Raw genomic sequence first — 20481 nt, forward strand, 5'->3', positions numbered from 1 at the left:
ACCAGGTGTTTCAGTTTCATTGTCCAACCCCTGCAAATGTGGCTGACACATTCTAATGAACCCAATTACAGACTGTCCCACAATCAAATCCAATGTAGTAAACTTTATGTCAAACTGTAGGTCATTTTTCCTAATGTGCGTCAGTGAGGATTCTTATCCTATCCTAACAAAGGTGAAAACATTAGCATTTATACTTTTATCATTATGGTGTGTGAGTGTGTGTGTGTGTGTGTGTGCGTGCGTGCGTGTGTGTGTATGTGTAAAAGCTCATCTATAAGTAATGGTAAGCAAGGTTATTCCTAACAAGCTCTTGTGCTACAAGATGACAGTACACTCCTAATATACAGCAGTTAAAATGCCATTTGCAAGAACTAGGGCTGGTTGCATGGATCAGCCCAGCTAAAGTCTTGCCCCACACATGTACCTCAGAGACTTGTATCTCTGTGCCTTTTGACAGAACCAGAAAGTTTTACATAGCTGCATGGATTCCTTTAATACTCAATAATCTGAAACGTCACACTCATTTTTTACATAAAAGGGTCATGTTTTTACTTCTACAGCATTTCTCATAGTAAAGTGACTCTTTGGCATAAGAAGTTGAAAAAGAGGGGGCCCTGTTTTCCCAGTGGAATTTAAACAGAGCTCTGTTTATAGCCAAGACAGGACAGACATACATCAGCCTTTCTACGTTTTGCGTTTCCTTCACTGTGGTTGTGCAAGTATCAGTAGTAGAGCTGCAGGGTTTTCAGAACAGTCAGTGTAAAACTACAATGTCCCTTTTGATAAAGTTCTTAAGAGGGATCGATCAATGTTTTTAGTCTTGCTCTAATGAAAAATTTGAGCCCCTGCCCTTTGAAGGTGTGTATTATTTGGAGGCATCTTGTGAGTCTTTTGAAAACTGTCACTATGTTTTTGGCATTCTATTTTACTCTTTGGCATACATCAGCTCTGAACAATTTTATAGCTTAATTTCCTGACATCTTCACCGACCTCTCTGTCTAAACCAGAGAGCCAACCAGTTTTCTTTGAATGCTGATGCTGCATTAGCAAGGAGATGATGTCACCCAATGTTCTCTTTCAATGTGTAATGCCATGAGTGTGCCATCTCAACTTGTTGCTGAAACTCGCAGTCTGCCAGGTGTTAGTCATTTCCTAAATCTCTTCAGACATTACCTTTGCTCACTAGTCTTTAAAGCAAGGAGGAAAAATATAGCTTTGGATGTTTTTGAAATGTGGTTCTGAGTCACTGATAAAAAACAGCAGATAAGTCGGTGCATAAAAGAAAAATGTTCAGCTTAACCTTCTGTTGGCAGGAGGATCATCTGGGTTTCCTAATTTCTGTGATTTCGCCTCCTTGGAGATTTAATTCCCCGTAAGAGAAAGCCAAATAACCATAAAATTGGCTTCATGTGTACAGAGTCACAGGAGCTTAGTTACTAGATGGAAAATATGAGTTGTCCTTGTGACTGAATTATAAGCCAGTGTAGACTTGTTTCTGACAGCAATCCCCCTCTGTCCGTTACACTTATCTGACCCAAGCTGTCACCTTTGATGAAAGGCCTTGGTCCAGATGTGTAGGAACAACTAAGGAACCACCAGGTCTCAAGTCTGTCACTGATCACAGTGAAGTGAGTTTAACATAAAGGTGGACTCCCAGGGTGTCAAGCAAGAAAGAAGCACCTGCTTCAAAATCAGCATTTATAAGCTCAGCTGAAATTCTGGTGGATTTGTTTTTTATAGCTACTGAGACAATGATTGATAATTATGGTAATTTGGCCACAATTAAAAGAAACTTTAAAACATTCTGTTGGCAGCAGCATGCTGAGGGGACTGTTTCACCAGGGGTGCTGGCACTGTGCACAAAGTACATGGATTATTAAATTCTTCACCTTTATATCAAAGCAAAGTAATGGAAACTTGGGCATAGTTGGATGTTTCAACAGGGAAATTATACCCAAGAGACTTCAAAACTAGTTTTGGAATAGAATAAGCAGGCTAACATTAACCTCCTGCACCCCCATTGAGAATTAGCCTTTTTTTTTTTGTTAATACTTTAACCATTTTTTAAATTGAGCTTTGCACAACTCCAAAAATAACTAAAGCAGAGGTAGAAGATCACACAAGGGAAATGGACAGGAATGAATTGATATTGCAAACAACCTGTAATTTGTGGAGATATATATATATACACAACATTTTGTAGTAGTTTTCATTGGCTTATATTAAATTATATAACTTAGCATTCTGCTCTTTACAGACTGACATTGGGAATATAACAAGTTGATATTCGCTGGTTAATTATTTAGGTCACCTGTTCGGTTTGCCAACTTGCAGTCATCTGCTTAACAGACAGATGCCCATAGCTAGCCAAACGTAGCTTTAAAACAGCTTTATCTTAACAAGGGTGACTGGTGGCCCTTAGTTTCCACAGTGTTCTTCAACACCACAAATAAGGGGCAACACTGTGCTATTCCAGCAGCTGGAGAAACTATTGTCACTCCTTTGTCACAGTTTGTCTGGCTTCACATTTAAAAAGAAACTAAAAACTATAGGAACAGTTTGATAGAACTTTTTTGTGGTTTTCAAACTGCGATTTTTCTTTGATGCCTTGAAATACCTTCATACCGGTTACTGGCCCATTACACACTGTGCTATATGCTTTTTGTTTAATTTATGCCCCTTTTCCATTAGTACCTAATCTATTCAGGTTGGGTCGGATCAGGTCAGTTTAACACTGTTTAATTCATTTACCATTACAATTGAATGAAAAGAAGAAAGAAAACTAATAAACTGAAACAAAAGAGGGAAAAAAAGAATAAAATTGTAACCAAAATCATGTTAAACAATGATGTTACAGTTCAATGGGGGTTAAGTGTGAATATGTTTGTTTAAGAACCAAAGTTTGTCTTGAGGAGTTTCGAGTGTCATTAAATTAGTTGAAAACTAATTAGGAATAAACCGTTCACAGTGGAAATCAGAAGGGTAAGTAAAATATTATTGTTATTCTAAAAATAATATCTTAAGAATAGTTTTTCGAATTAGCAATCAATATTTTTTTGGAAAATTAATTCTTAAACTTATGTTGATTAGCCCTCAGTTACTTGTTGAATGGAGATATCAAGTCCAAATGGCAGTGAAAAACATTTATTCACTCACAACTTGTCAAGGGAAAGGACGGACAGGACAATGTTGCATTCAGATTAGTGGTTCAGCTAACGCAAAGGAAATGGTTTATTTAACAACCCTTTTAGTTCCACATGTATTTATAAATATCAATGCAAATATAAATGTGGCTGGTGACACGTTACGGCCGATCTGTGTTTAAACAGCTATTTGAAATAAAGAATCAATGGTAGATCGCAGCTCTGGCTTGCTCCAGGCTCAAAGGCCTTTAACATTAGTTTAGCAGATACCAACAAAGCTAAACAATGAAAATGGCAATATTTGGATTTTTTATCCTCAACTAATTTTCTCTGCCCAAACACAACCTCTTATATGTACTGTTCTGTGACTTCAGCTGGTCTGGTGAACAAAGAAGCTGTGACAGTTGCTCTCAGTAGCAACTGGTGGGGAGCTTCTGTTTGGACTGGATGTATGTGTGCAAGGCTACAGCTCCTATGCCACCCTCTCTCAGGGCGGTGGAAGCAAATGCCACTTTACTCAACATAATTAGAGACACCCTCTCTTATTTGGGGAATCTTTAGCTTTTTCTCCAGAAGCTCAGAAAGGCTTACACCGGTTACAGCAGACTGTACTTTGGAGAAGTAAATGGTAAATAGACTGAACTTATATAGCGCTTTTCCAGTCATAACGACCAAAGGGTTTTACACTACAGCCACATTCATCCAATCGCACTCACAAACGTGCACACATTCATATACCAATACAATAGATCGGTAGGCAACTTGAGGTTAAGTGCCTTGTCCAGGGGCACATCGACGTGTAGCAGGAGAAAGCTGGAATCGGACCCACAACTTTAGGATTGCAAGACGACTGTGCTCTAGTAGTCTAACTCAGCCAGCAAAGTCCGACATCCATGCAGCACCAGAGTTTGTACACCTCTTGACCTGATGGGTTTCCAGCTGTGACTCCTCCTTCCTGGGAGCTTTTCATGAAAATGGGTTAATGCTGTGCATTGTGAGATTCTGAGTTTTTACTAGCTTGTGTAGTTTAGTGGTTGTTCTCAATCCATGACTGGGCCCAACAGTCACATGTAATATTCAGAATAAGCTTTATTGCCAAGTTTGTACAGACAAACAAGGAATTTGACTCCGGAACACTATGCTTGTGAGGATTATTTTTTATTAATTTGTTTTGTATAAACGTTCTAATATTCTAATTCTAATGTTAAATTTTGTTTTTGTTAGCTGTAATCATAATTAACAGAAAACAAGACCTGAGTACATTAGTCTCTGTGGAATTAATCGATGTTTCATTTAGTGAGTTGAGTTACTGAAACACATGAACCTTTCAATAATACACAAATATATTGAATATGATTGCATATGTGCTTCATGAAAGTGGCAAACAAAATGTACAAGTTGACTCCCACAATAAGTGCCATTTTGTTTGTTTGATTGACACAAATTACAGATATTACTATTTAAAATTTTGGAAACTCTTCCTTTCATTCTCAATTATTCCTACAGTTAGACACTTATTACATTTTTACTGTCTGCTTTTTACATTAACTGACTCCACTGTGTATGTGCCAGTAGGTCTCAGCTCATAAGCAGCTTGGCACCTTTTACTGTCTAGAGCACAGCCATGTGAGAAATACGTGAAACAGTTGCTGTTTGTCCCCTGAACCAAGTGCACCACGAAAGGCCATGACTAACATACACTCACCGGCCACTTTATTAGGTACACCTTGCTAGTACCGTGTTGGACCCCCTTTCGCCTTCAGAACTGCCCTAATCCTTGGTGGCATAGATTCAACAAGGTACTGGAAACATTCCTCAGAGAGTTTGGTCCATATTGACATGATAGCATCACACAGATGCTGCAGATTTGTTGGCTGCATCCATGATGTGAATCTCCTGTTCCACCACATCCCAAAGCTCCTGTATTGGATTGAGATCTGGTGACTGTGAAGGTCATTTGAGTCCAGTGAACTCATTGTCATGTTCAATTCGTGCTTTATGACATGGTGCGTTATCCTGCTGGACGTAACCATCAGAAGATGGGTACACTGTGGTCATAAAGGGATGGACATGGTCAGCAACAATACTCAGGTAGGCTGTGGTGTTGACATGATGCTCAATTAGTACTAAGGGGCCCAAAGTGTGCCTAGAAAATATCCCCCACACCATTACACCACCACCACCAGCCTGAACCGTTGATACAAGGCAGGATGGATCCATGCTTTCATGTTGATGCCAAATTCTGACCCGACCATCAGAATGTCGCAGCAGAAATCAAGACTCATCAGACCAGGCAACATTTTTCCAATCTTCTATTGTCCAATTTTGGTGAGTCTGTGTGAATTATAGCCTCAGTTTCCTGTTCTTAGCTGACAGGAGTGGCACCTGGTGTGGTCTTCTGCTGCTGTAGCTCATCCACCTCAAGGTTCGACATGTTGTGCGTTCAGAGATGCTCTTCTGCATGCCTTGGTTGTAACAAGTGGTTATTTGAGTTACTGCTGCCTTTCTATCAGCTCCAACCAGTCTGGCCATTTTCCTCTGGCATCAACAAGGCATTTATGCCCACAGAACTGGATCACTGGATATTTTCTCCTTTTTGGACCATTCTCTGTAAACCCTAGAGATGGTTGTGCGTTAAAATCCCAGTAGATCAGCAGTTTCTGAAATACTCAGACCAGCCCGTCTGGCACCAACAACCATGCCACGTTCAAAGTCACTTAAATCATCTTTTTTCCGCTTTCTGATGCTTGATTTGAACTGCAGCAGATCATCTTGACCACGTCTACAGGCCTAAATGCATTGAGGTGCTGCCATGTGATTGGCTGATTAGAAATTAACGAGCAGTTGGACAGGTGTACCTCATAAATTGGCCGGTGAGTGTATGACTGTTTGTTCATACAGCTTTGCAGCTTCTTGTTTTGTAAAAAGATATTTATAATAATCTAATCGCAAGGAGAGAAGCTTCAAGGCTGTTTTCAGATGTTTATGTCAATAAAAATCTTCTCAGAGGAAAATACCATTGTTTATGCATGAGCTACATGTATTTAAATCTCCAATCAATTTGTAGATTTTCAAAAGAAACCAAATTCTATAGTAAATATTGAATCAGTTTTAGGCTTGTTTCCTAAGGAGCCACAGTTTAATTATTGAACTGAGCTGCACAGTGTGCCTAGCTGGAAGATGACTGTCTGGGAGCCGTTCTGCTTCTTTTTAGCAAGAAAGAACTTGAATATAAATACATTTTTATTTAAGGGGATACATTTACAATATATTGTATAATCTATGGATTAAATCAAAAGAAATTGACCACTGAGGTCAAACAAAACCTTTTGCATGTTTTTTCATTTGAAAAGCGAATATATATTTTGGTTGTTTTTGACCCAAAATCTACATGTATTGTTTTTTTTTACAGCATCTGTCATTTTACTTTTCAAGTTGCCAACAATATGTTAGTTGTAGCTATAACTTAAAGTTCTCAGATGTATATAGAATAACACAACTCACACAAGTATTTAATCAACTTCCTAAAACATTTGAGAAATGTAGGTAAAAGAACATTATCTGGGAATCGCAAGCAAAAGCTATTTAAATTTTTTTTTAAACTATTTTCTGTTCATTTGTTGACCAGTTTTTAGTTGCTAGACATTATGATTTTTCCGTGGTTTTCTTTAGTAACAGCAATAACAATTGATTGCTTTAACCAATTTAATACAGCAGCTCATAATAAATGCAGCAGAATGTAAGAGTTAATAAAAAATATCACTTTAACAAACATTTATCAGTAATCTACAAAGTGTGTAGCATACAGGTCCTTCTCAAAATATTAGCATATTGTGATAAAGTTCATTATTTTCCATAATATCATGATGAAAATTTAACATTCATATATTTTAGATTCATTGCACACTAACTGAAATATTTCAGGTCTTTTATTGTCTTAATACGAATGATTTTGGCATACAGCTCATGAAAACCCAAAATTCCTATCTCACAAAATTAGCATATTTCATCCGACCAATAAAAGAAAAGTGTTTTTAATACAAAAAACGTCAACCTTCAAATAATCATGTACAGTTATGCACTCAATACTTGGTCGGGAATCCTTTGGCAGAAATGACTGCTTCAATGCGGCGTGGCATGGAGGCAATCAGCCTGTGGCACTGCTGAGGTCTTATGGAGGCCCAGGATGCTTCGATAGCGGCCTTTAGCTTATCCAGAGTGTTGGGTCTTGAGTCTCTCAACGTTCTCTTCACAATATCCCACAGTTTCTCTATGGGGTTCAGGTCAGGAGAGTTGGCAGGCCAATTGAGCACAGTGATACCATGGTCAGTAAACCATTTACCAGTGGTTTTGGCACTGTGAGCAGGTGCCAGGTCGTGCTGAAAAATGAAATCTTCATCTCCATAAAGCTTTTCAGCAGATGGAAGCATGAAGTGCTCCAAAATCTCCTGATAGCTAGCTGCATTGACCCTGCCCTTGATAAAACACAGTGGACCAACACCAGCAGCTGACACGGCACCCCAGACCATCACTGACTGTGGGTACTTGACACCGGACTTCTGGCATTTTGGCATTTCCTTCTCCCCAGTCTTCCTCCAGACTCTGGCACCTTGATTTCCGAATGACATGCAGAATTTGCTTTCATCCAAAAAAAGTACTTTGGACTACTGAGCAACAGTCCAGTGCTGCTTTTCTGTAGCCCAGGTCAGGCGCTTCTGCCGCTGTTTCTGGTTCAAAAGTAGCTTGACCTGGGGAATGCGGCACCTGTAGCCCATTTCCTGCACACGCCTGTGCACGGTGGCTCTGGATGTTTCTACTCCAGACTCAGTCCACTGCTTCCGCAGGTCCCCCAAGGTCTGGAATCAGCCCTTCTCCACGATCTTCCTCAGGGTCCGGTCACCTCTTCTCGTTGTGCAGCGTTTTCTGCCACACTTTTTCCTTCCCACAGACTTCCCACTGAGGTGCCTTGATACAGCACTCTGGGAACAGCCTATTCGTTCAGAAATGTCTTTCTGTGTCTTACCCTCTTGCTTGAGGGTGTCAATAGTGGCCTTCTGGACAGCAGTCAGGTCGGCAGTCTTACTCATGATTGGGGTTTTGAGTGATGAACCAGGCTGGGAGTTTTAAAGGCCTCAGGAATCTTTTGCAGGTGTTTAGAGTTAACTCGTTGATTCAGATGATTAGGTTCATAGCTCGTTTAGAGACCCTTTTAATGATATGCTAATATTGTGAGATAGGAATTTTGGGTTTTCATGAGCTGTATGCCAAAATCATCCGTATTAAGACAATAAAAGACCTGAAATATTTCAGTTAGTGTGCAATGAATCTAAAATATATGAATGTTAAATTTTCATCATTACATTATGGAAAATAATGAACTTTATCACAATATGCTAATATTTTGAGAAGGACCTGTATATGCACACACATACTGACATATACCAGTTTATCTGCTGAGAGAACATTGGCTCTCAAAAAAAGTAGCGGTGGGTCATCTTCACCGAAACACAATGTTTGAGCCCTTACTGTGGCCGTAGTTCCCCTGTAGTGCGAGCAGAGCTAGCCGAGAACTAGCTTACAATGAGCACAATCATTTATACTGTCTGGGCGTTACGGAGCTATCCGAGAAATACATCGACGGGGAAATGGGGACCATTGGAACTACGTTGCGATCTAGTGGTGGGCGATTATGTATTCACCTGTGCACCCGTCGTGTCTGTGCGTCGGGCTGGAAGTGATACAGAGAGCAGACAATTGTAGAGGCATGTCCATGTAGCGGCAGAAATGGTGTGAAAATAACCTAAACAAAAATATCTAATTGTTTGTTTCATAAAAGTCAGTGTATATATCTGTTTTATATAGGAAAGGTAAACATTAATAACTTCTGTTGTGATCTACATTATTTAGAAAATAAATTGATATAATAATGGACTGTCTTAAGGGGTACGGAGGGGTGGTTGAAGTGGCGGGGCACCCCTCCAACAGTGCTACCAATTGCGCCACCTTGCAGCCCCATCTATAAGAATTTAAAAAAAGAAAAAACTGAAATTTGGCATGTGCATATGTATCAAACCTGAAAGCCCCTGAAATGTTCTGATGCGACCACCGGTGCGCAATGGAAGTGTGACATAATGTGTTAGTTTAAACACATTTTTTCTGAAAGGGACCAGGCTGCAACACCGCTAAGCAGGAAGCATCACACCATGAAGACCAAGGACCTCTCCAAACAAGTCAGGGACAAAGTTGTCCCTAGAAACACAAGTCAGGGTGGGGCTATAAAAAAATCCAAAACTTTGATCTTCCCCCCGGAGCACTAACAAATCCTTCAAATGGAAAGCACATGGTACCACAACAAACCTGCCAAGAGCGGGCCGCCCACCAAAACGCACAGACTGGGAAATAAGAACAGTAATCAGAGAGGCGGCACAGAGACCAAAGATAACCCGGAAGGAGTCACTGCTTTGCGACTCTTTCCGGGTTCACCTTCCATCAGGACAGTGACCCGAAGCATACTGCTAAAGGAACAATCGAGTGGTTTAAGGGGGAAACATTAATATGTGTCGGAATGGCCTAGTCAAAGTCCAGACCTCAATCAAATTCAGGATCTGTGGTTAGACTTGAAGATTGCTGCTCACAAGTGAAAACCATCCAACATGAAGTAGCTGAGCAGTTTTGCCTTGCAAAATGGGCAAATATCTCAGTGGCAACATGTGTCAAACTCGTAGAGACTTATCCAAAACCGCCGGCAGCTGTAATTGCTGCAATAGGTGGTTCTACAAAGTACTGACTTTGGGTGGGTGAACAGTCAGGCACGCTAAGGTTTTCTGTTATTTTGTCCTATTTGTTGTTTGCTTACCCAAAAAATACATATTTAATGTTGTAGGCATGTTCTGTAAATAAAATGTTGCAAACTCTTAAACAATCTGTCATCTGTTTTTCTTTTCCCAAGTGGTAATTATTCATGTCGGACAAGCTGACAGATTTGTATGTACAAACAGGCTGTCAGGGGCTGATATTTTAGGATGAGCATTTATAATATATTGGTTTCCCTAATAATGAGAAGCGATGTGATTTAAAAATTATTTATTGTGATGATCAACTCTAACTTATATTGTGTTTCCGTTCCCAAAAACTCACAGTATGTGTGTGATTTTTATATTTAAAGTTTGAACTTTTTTTTCAACTCTTGGTTCAATCAATAAATATCAGCAAACATGAAAATATAGATGAAGGCAATTATTATGGGCTGTTTAGCAGCAATTGTAATGAAGTAATCTATCTGAAATCTGATTAGTGGTATTCTTAGAGTAATATTTGTGCTTGTTGGGCTCAGGCAATAACAGATGCATTGCCAAAAAGACTGTGATCAGTTTTGGTAGAGGGAAATTAGAAAGGATCTTAAAATGAGACAATAATGTTGGATTACTTCCACAGGTTGCTCTGAGATAACTTGTTCCCTTTACAAGTATTGCTTATAGGAGCTGGACCTTCTTGTTTTGCAAGTCTTTGAAACTCATTCTGTTGGTTGCTGCTAGCTGTTTGAACAGTTAGATGCCCCAAATGGTCATGGTTCCTGTATTTTTATTGCGCTTATTCAGAAAAGTAAATGCATGTTTCATAAGGTGTGAAATGACTTCCTGCAGCAATGTAATGTCTGCTCATAGATACAACAGATTTACATTTGCTTAAGTTAGATGGTGCATTCAGGTAGTGAGATGGTGCACCTGACTCTGAGTGTGTGAGGCTGGGTAATATGATGCCAACCTGAAAGCTCATTCAGCTAAGCTCTCCAGCAAACCCCGAACCTTCTGCTCCCCTTTCTGTTTCCCCTCAGTCATAGGAAAGGGCTGAAGTTACAGTCTACACTCTGGAGGAAAGAAAAGAAATATAAAAAAAGTGTTCAAGAAGAACCCAGTCCACAGATGGTATTTGTCTAAACATGTTTAAATGCTAGTGCAGGGAACTTATTTAGTTTTAAATATTCCATCAGTGATAACTGTGACATTTTACTTGTTGTGCTTGTGTCTGCAGATATTTGTACTTTCCAAGATTTATATCGGCCTTTAAGCAGCTGCATTGTGTTTAACAACAGAAGCAAAAAAATGACTACATGTGGGATAATTACAGTCAGCAGAGGACAGAAGATCGCCACTATGAGTTTAGAAAATGTTACAACCCTTAAACTTCACAGGCATTTTTTCTTCGATGTTTATTGATGTATTGTAATATTATGTTATTTTCTTTGTGATTCCCATGTCTGTTGGTTTTTTTTCCTGATCCTCAGAACCTTTGGGGGAGCGAAGCAGTGGGCAGAAAACACGGAGGAGCCCCCTACAGACTCTCTATGAGGGAGACCAGGTCAGTCCTGTGTAAACACGTTCACCTGTTTTAGATGCTTTTCTCCTCTGTTTTTTTTTTTTTTTCATTTTGGAAGAGTGTAAAAAAACCTTTGACTTTTCAGTGTTGTAGCCAAAGAGCATTGCTCCAGAAGTCAGTCAGTCATTTTCTATACCGCTTCTTCCATAGTGGGTCGCAGGCACTGGTGCCTATCTCCAGCAGTCTAAGGGCAAGAGGCAGGGTACACCCTGGACAGGTCGCCAGTCCATCGCAGGGCAACACACAAACAACCATGCACACACTCATTCACACACCTAACGGCAATTTAGAGAGTCCAATTATCCTAACAGGAGGATAGGATACTCCCTTTGGACTGTAGGAGGAACCCGGAGCACCCAGTGAAAACCCACACATGCATGGGGAGAACATCCAAACTCCATGCAGAAAGACCCCGGCCAGAGGTCGAATCCAGGACCTTCTTGCTGCAAGGCAGCAGTGCTACCAACTATGCAGCCCGCTCCAGAGGTCTTGTGGTTTAATTTCATTTAGGTTAGTTTATTTATATAGCGCCAATTCACAAAACATGTCGTCTCAAGGTTCTTTACAAAACAAAAGTTAATTAATTCGAATCATACACATTCCAAATCAGGTACATACATTCCAATTAATCCTAAATCCTAAAATTCAGTTTATTGTTCTGGTTTAAAAGTTTTCTATTTACGGAAACCCAGCAGATTGCATTGAGACGGTGACCTGCATTTTTTAAATACTGAAAGACATGCCCAATTGTATCATCTGTAGAAGGAGAACATTAAGTTGTTGAAAGTAGTAGCCCAGCCGACACCCCCTCCAAGAAGGTGTCAGCGCGAAACACGGAGCCAGATCAGGGGCAGCTTCTAGGACAAGAAAAAACAGAGAGAGAACATAAAGTTAAAAAGTTGAAATAATGGCAAATAATGCAAAATTGGCGAGTAGTAGGAGAATGTAGCAGAATGAGAAAAAGTAGTAAATATGTACACCAGCGTAACTACAGCTGAGAGCTCAGGGAATAAATGGCTCAAATAAGCTATGATTACGTGTAAGTTTGGCAACTGTACTAAAAAGAAACCTAGAATTATTCTTATTCTCCTTCATTAATGAGAAATAGGCTGTTCTAGCTTGGTCAAGGTTCGTTTTTTTTACAACAGTAGACTATTTTTACAAAGGACTCTAGATGTGTAGAGCACAGTTTGCTAACGTTGGGGTGTGAAGTACACAACCCTGAATTAAACCAGGGAGACAGTCTCCTATGAATAATTACCTTCTTTTTAAAGGGGTCTACATTGTCTAATGCCATATGCAATGAGGAAGTTAAACAGGAACATCAATTTGTGAACAGGCAGAAATTTAATTGCTGCCCTCTGCTGTTTTTCTGTGAAACGGATGAAGCTATCTGTTATCCGTCCACACTCAATGTCAGCACAAGGTCCAAAGCATGAAGACAGGAGTGAGTAGGTCTGCGGATGTTTTAAGCAAAGCCAATTGAATTTAAGATAGAATTAAAGGCTATCATTTTTAGTGTCAACATGAATATTAAAATCACCCACTATGATGTCATCATCAGTATTTAACACTAAATCAGATACGAAATGTAAGAACTGATCTAGAAATTGAGAATAACGGCCTGGTGGACGTTACCAGACAACAAACAAAAGTAGTTTTAGTACTTTGCAATTTACGTGAGGAAATCTAAAGCTCAAATATTAAGAGGAATTTTGGCTATTAATTGGTCTGGGACTAATCAATAAATCTGACTGAAAGATGGTGCTACTCCTCGCCCAGTATTTCAAGAAATGTGAAAATTTGAATATTTGGATGGAGATGACTCATTTATACATGCACAATCCTCTTACAGCAGCCAGGTTTCTGTGAGGCAAAAGAAATCAATCCCATTATCACAAATAGTCATTAACTAACAAAGTCCTTGAAGAGAGAGATCTCGTGTTCAATAAAGCACATTTATTTGCTTTATTTTTCTGTTCAGTCCGATTTATATTTCATTTTATGTGATTTTCATGATTTTCTCTTTTATTATTTTTTTGAACATTCTTTATTTAAGTATATGCGTTATTATGAACTCAGCATATATGCATCCGTACATATTTACCTGTACACACATAATACAACAGAAAAAAGGAAACAAACAAGCAAATAAACAAAAAGAATTAGTGTCTCAGCAAACAGTTAACATCCATTTCAGCAATTGAAATCGATCAAAATGGTCCTCATGGACTCACGTGAGGGGTGGGCGAACCCACCCACCAAGGGACTAACACAATTTCTTAGAACCCACAACATCTTCACCTGTGTGACCATCCAAAGTGGAAAATAGCTGGGGTCCATACTCTCAGAAAAACACATTTTTACTTGTAGTGTTGCCGTTATCTTTTCCATTGTATACACATCTTTCAGTCTTCCTTGCCATTGTTGAAGGGTGGGAGGCAAAGGCTTGAGCCAGGACAGAGTTATCATTTTCCTTGCAACCAATAGAAGAATTTGTAGTAACTGGACTTTCCTTTTCCCAATATTTCCTCCTGGGGTCAAGCCCAATATGTAGTACAGTGGGTTCAGCGGTAAGGTGAACTTAAGAATTTTTTGAATTTCTGTCTGAACTCCCTGCCAGAATGAACTCAGTGTTGGACAGTCCCAAAAAATATGAGTGTGATCCCCGATCTGATTACAGTTCCTCCAACACAAATTTGTAGTACTCCTGTCGTATTTTGATATACTAAAGGGCGATTTAAAGAATCTCATTTTCAATTTCCAATCAAATTCCTTCCGACCTAGACTGTGGATGATCTTATGACCATTTTCACAAACCCTCTCCCACTCCTCGTCTTCAATAACAATGTTCATTTCCAGTTCCCACTTTTGTTTTATGTCTATGGAATTGTCAGAGAAATGCATCTGTAAATGTTTGTATATATTAGACACCATCTTCCTCTTATTATTTTCCTCTACACATTTTATCATAAATTTCTCCAAGGGTACTATATTTTGATTCAAAGTAGCCCATTCATTGTCTGATAAAAGATAATCCCTTAATTGTAAGTATCTGTAGAAATCTTTAGAGCATAATCCATATTTGTCTTGTAGCTGCTTAAATTACTTGGTTTCTCCATTAAATAACTGGTTTATTCTTATTAATCCCTGCTGTGCCCATCTTTGGTATCCTGCATCCAGTTTGTTTGGAAAAAAGTCAGTAATCTTGGCTATTTTCACTATGCGTGATATTGATAAAGGTGCTCCTATTTTCTTCCTCACCAGGTACCAAACCCTGTGCGTACAGATAATCCACTCATTTTCAACTTTTAAATCTTTCCATTTCTTTCCCTCCATAAATGGGATCACTTCAAGAGGTACCAACTGGCACGCATTGTTCTCCAGACCAATCCAGTTTGTCTCCTCATCTTGTATAAACCATTTGACCACGACACGATGTTGTGCTGTCCAATAATACATTTTCAGATTGGGCAAACTAAGATCACCTTTTTCTTTTGGGCTTAACAGTAGTTTCTGTCTGATTCTTGGCTTCCTCCTTTGCCAAATGAAGTTATTAATGATTTTATCTAAAGTTTTGAAAACAAAGGCCGGTATCCAAATAGGGAGTGCCTGAAATAGATACATTAATCTTGGGAGTAAATTCATTCTCACTGTTTCTATTCTGCCCAATAAGGACCGAGGGAGAATCTCCCATCTGGTTAGGTCCGACTTTATTTGTGTGATTAGCCTACCATAATTTTCATTAAATAGTTGCGAGGTTTTTGGTGTGATCATAACGCCTAAGTATTTAAATCCCCTCTTTGGCCAGTTAAAAGTGACCTCTTTAGCTAAACGTTTTGGCCACTTGCCCACCAGCATCATAGCCCCTGACTTGGTTTCATTAATCTTGTAGCCTGAGATTTCTCCAATATCTCTTAAAGAAGTCATAAGCCTAGGGATTAAACTCAGAGGGTTAGAAATATACAAAATAATGTCATCCGCATATAATGAGATTTTATGAGTGACTCCTCCTGCCGTTACTCCATGAATTCTAGAGTCTGGCCGTATACTTTCCGCCAGGGGCTCGATACTAATCGCAAATAGTAGAGGCGAAAGAGGACATCCCTGCCTAGTTCCTCTTTTTAAACTGAAGTTCCTTAAGGAATATCCATTCACCCGCACCCTGGATGTGGGTCCAGAATATAACACACTAATCCAATTAGTAAAATCTCTATGAAATCCCATTTTTCCTAGTGTGTATTTCAGGTACAGCCAATCTACCCTATCAAATGCTTTCCCAGCATCAAGGCTGAGAAGCATTGAAGGATCCTGTTTCTGTTTCGCCACAGAGATCACATTTAAGGTCCTCCTAATATTATTTATCCCTAGACGCCCCGTTATAAACCCTGTTTGGTCCGGTTTAATCATTGTGTGGATACATTTTTGAATTCGATTTGCCAATATTGTAGTCAGAATTTTTACATCACAGCAGAGCAGACTTATTGCTCTGCAGGATGAACAATTTATGAGGTCTTTGCCTTCCTTGGGAATTATAGATATTATTGCTTCTGACCAGGACTTTGGGGGGTCATTATTTGTGAGGGCATAATTAAATACCCTTTGTAATAGGGGTGTGACTTCTGTTTCAAAATGCTTATAAAATTCCCCAGGGAACCCATCTGCTCCTGGCACTTTATTGTTTTAAAAATTTTTTATGGCTTCCTCAATTTCTTTTTTTTTTTGTAATTGACTCCCTCATTGCTCTAGCGTCATTTTCACTTAATTTGGTAACCTAATTTTGCCCAGTACCTTCTTAATCTTCTCTGTTTTATTGCCTATCTCCTCTGATTCATAAAGCATCTCATAGTAAGCTGAAAAAGCTTCTGCTATGTCTTTAGGGTGGGACAGTGTTTTATTTGTAAAGGGATGCATTATCTTTTCCACTGTGTGATCTGCCTGTTTCTTGTGCAACTGAAATGCTAATAGCCTACAAGCCCTATTACCTGATTCATAATACTTTTGATTAGCAAACCGTAATATACCCTCAGCCCTATGCGTCAACAAGTTATTCAATATTTGCCTGTATTCGCTGAGAGACTTTAAGATAGTTTCATCATTTGTCCTTTTATGTTCCTCCTTCAATTGCTGTATGTGATTTTCTAGCTCTACCTGTTCTTTATTGCGTTCTCTTTTAATTCGGGATGACAAGGAAATGTGCTTGCCCCTCATTACCGCCTTTGCAGCTTCCCAAAGGACAGACACTGATACCTCCCCATTATCGTTGTGTTTCATATACTCGTTCCAGGCTTTTTTAATTCTTTGAACTACTTCTGGGCAGTTCAGAAGCCAAACATTCATTCTCCACTGTTTAGGTTAAGTGTTTTGTCATAACAACTGGGCTGTGGTCTGAATGCACAGACTGGACTGTTTTTGAAACTTCAGCCACTGACTTAAACCAACTAACTGATGTGGTGACATCATACATCAGTTTCTGTGAGGACATGTGTGTGCAGACCAAGACCTTCTGCACCTTTGGGAACAATAAGCCATGGTTTACTCCACACCTCAGGAATCTGCGCAGGGAAAAGGAAGAAGCTCACAGCAGTGGAGATTGGGCGCGGTACAGGCAGGCCAGGAACAAACTAACAAAAGAGATCAAAGCAGCTAAGAGAAGCTACAGTGAGAAGCTGAAGAGCAGCCTTTCTACTGGTGACACTTCAGCTGTATGGACTGGTCTGAGAAACCTGACTGCCTATAGGAGCCCCTCCACCCATCCTGAACAGAGTCGTCTCCTGGCCAACCGTCTGAATGGCTTCTACTGCAGACATGACAAGAAGCCATTCACGCCTCAAACCATCTCCTCCACATCCCATTCAGGAGCAAGTTCTTCGCACAAAGCAACCAACCCCCTACCATCAGATCCTCTGCCTGCACTAAAGATCTCCGAGGAAGAGGTAAACAGGCTCTTTCAGCGCATGAAAACAAAGAAAGCTGGAGGACCTGATAAGGTCTCCCCATCATGTCTGAAAGCCTGCGCACATCAACTTGCTCCGATCTTCACAAGGATCTTCAACAAGTCACTGGAGAAATGTGAGGTCCCCTCCTGCCTCAAACGATCCACCATCATCCCGGTTCCCAAGAAACCCACCATCGTAGGATTAAATGACTACAGGCCTGTAGCCCTGACGTCTGTGGTCATGAAATCCTTTGAGCGGCTGGTGTTGAAGCACCTGAAAGACATCACAGGCCCCCTGCTGGACCTCCTGCAGTTTGCTTACCGAGTTCACAGGTCGGCAGATGATGCTGTTAACTTAGGTCTACACTTCATCCTGCAACACCTCGACCACCCAGGGACGTACGCCAGGATCCTGTTTGTAGACTTCAGCTCGGCCTTCAACACCATCATACCAGACATCCTCCACCAGAAGCTCTGGGTGTCTGGGGAGAGGGATGTCTGGGCGTCTCTGCTGAGTCTGCTGCCCCCGCGACCCGATTCCTGATAATGCGGAGAGACGACGACAATTTTTATATTTTAGATTCTATCAAAATAGCTACCCTATGCTTTGATGACTGCTTTGCTCTCTTAGCATTCTTTCTATGACCTTCATGAAGTGGTCACCTGAAATAGTTTTCCAAAGAGTCTTCAAAGAATTTCCCAGACGTTCATTAAGAGACGGCTAAAGGTTAATATTTCAGTCATCACAGCAAAGGGCGGCTACTTTAAGGATTCTAAAATATAAAACATATTTAATGCTATTTCACAATTTCTTGTTTGCTACATGAATCCATATGGGTTCACTCACAGTTTTGATGCCTTCAGTGAGAATCTACGTACAATATTAATAGTCATAAACAAAACCATTAAAGGAGAAAGTGTGTCTAAAACTTTTGACTGGTAGTGTACACCCCTGTGTGGGATGAATCTATAAAAGTCTCACTTTAGAAATACTAAAAAAAAAGTTACTGCAGCTGTTTTGTCAAATACAGATAGAGATCCATAGACTTTGGTTTTATATGCAGTACAGTCAGATCCAGTAGTAGCTGTCTGTCCAAGGAGCCAGCAGGTTACAATAAATATTCACTTTGATGCATTCTGTCATCCTGAGGAAGAAGTGGGCCACAGTGCAAAGCAGACATTTTAATAACAGGAACAAAACCAAAAGAAAGAAAACAATTAAAGTTAGATTTAAAGGAACCCAAGTATTAAGCTGTTTTATTGCCTTGAAATGTTAGATCAGCCAGCTAATAAATTAAATGAATCAAATTTCTTGTTCTGGTGAAGGAACACACTGTCAGTAAGACCCAAAATTATATAAGTTAACACAGAAAACCCTCATTTGTATCCATTGTGTCGGGTTCTGCAGAGACTTTAAGAGTAAACCTCTGGGTCGGTCCAGTAGACAACACATTTCTAAATGTAACTTTTGCAGAAACAGTTAACCGGCAGGTCTTTTTCACGCGTTTTCTATTAATGTCCCCACAACTTCCACATAGAGAGATTTAAAGACAAGATTCACAGAGACTATTTTACACGCTTCAACTTTTCCTGAGGAGACGGGACAGCATTGGCTGCTCAGAGCTTTAACGCTTAGTGTTTCCTTGATGTTCCAGTGTCTGTCAGAAAACAGAGAGAGCCAGTCATTGGATCGGGCACAGAGTCAAACTCTGAGTTCTAGGGCTGTGACCGCTGCAGTGCTGAGCCAGCCCGAGTAAATAAGAGTAAATAAGACATTTGTGCCAATAGGAGACCAGGATGAACTAGATGACCCCACGTTTTACCAGGTAGCTGCATGTTCCAGCGGTGGTGAGGACCACCTTGTGAGGAGAATCTGATTTTCACTCACTGGGGAGAGGTGAGGTCCTCGACACATGCAGGATTAATGTGATAACTTCTAAATCTACATATTCTGCACATTTAGAGAAGTATATTTCTTTCAATACACCGTCATTCAAAAGTAAACACGCCCCTTGAATATTTGTAACATTTATTATTACATTACAGCCATAAACTTCATTGTATTTGTGACGGCACTACACCAAGTAGTGCACATGTGTAAAGTAGAAGGAAAATGATACATGGTTCTTGATCTTTATTTAAAAGCAGAAATCACCAGCCTGATCGTTCTTTGCTAAATAACTCAAACTAGGTGTGATTCTCATAGAAGCTCTCCGTCAAATCTGTTCACAACACAGATTGTTGTTTGGATTCAGGACTGGACTTTGACTAGGTCGTTCTAACACAAACAACCATTCCATTGTATCTCTTGCATTTACTGGGTCATGTTTCTGCTAGAAAGTGAACATCTGCTCTAGCTACTGCAGCTTCTAACAGTTTTTATTCCAGGAATGCCCCATATTAAGCTCCGTCACCTCCGACCACCTTCCCTGTATCTGCTGAAGAAATGAGTTTCCGCCCAGGAAATGATGCCTTCACCTCCGTGTCTCACTGTGGGCATGGTGCTTGTACAGGGTGATGAGCAGTGTTTGACTTCCTACAAACATAGCATTTAGCATGCATGCCAAAATGTTCAATTTGGGTCTCATCTGATCAGAGCTCCTTCTTCCACATGTTTGCCATGAGCCTTACCTGGGACTTCTTATGGCTTTGTTTTAACAGTAGTTGCCCTGACAACAGATCAGTCCTTTCAGATTTGCTTCTCTGATTATTCCTCTGTTTGCCAGGGCCTTCTAGTTAGGTGGACAGCCATGTCTTGGTTGGTTTACAGTTGTGCCATTTTGATTTCGGATAGCTCACTTGTCTGCTGTGTTCATTGGTCTTTATGATGCTGTTTGTTCTCTAATGTTCTCCAGCAAACCTCCGAGACCTTCACATAGCAGCTGCATTTCTACTGAGAATAAATTACACACAGGTGGACTGACTGACTTACTTGCTGGATGCAGCTGGTTGCAATAGATTTTATTTACAGGATTAAAGTAAAAGGGGATGAGTTCAAAGGCAGTCCACGCTTTTCGGACGTTG

At 40.1% G+C, this 20481-nt stretch overlaps 1 protein-coding gene across 2 annotated transcripts in view; it reads left to right on the forward strand.

Annotated features, from left to right (window-relative positions):
* The window catches only part of LOC124856661 (carbohydrate sulfotransferase 11-like), a 34673-nt gene that overhangs the window by 12534 nt on the left and 1658 nt on the right, over positions 1-20481 (forward strand). For both annotated transcript variants that reach the window (XM_047347363.1, XM_047347362.1), the window contains one exon: positions 11428-11501. In XM_047347363.1, coding sequence (XP_047203319.1) covers positions 11428-11501 — 74 coding nt within the window. The remainder of the gene's footprint in view (positions 1-11427; positions 11502-20481) is intronic.

This window comes from Girardinichthys multiradiatus, chromosome 20 (assembly GCF_021462225.1).
Source record: "Girardinichthys multiradiatus isolate DD_20200921_A chromosome 20, DD_fGirMul_XY1, whole genome shotgun sequence".
Taxonomy (NCBI): Eukaryota; Metazoa; Chordata; class Actinopteri; order Cyprinodontiformes; family Goodeidae; genus Girardinichthys; species Girardinichthys multiradiatus.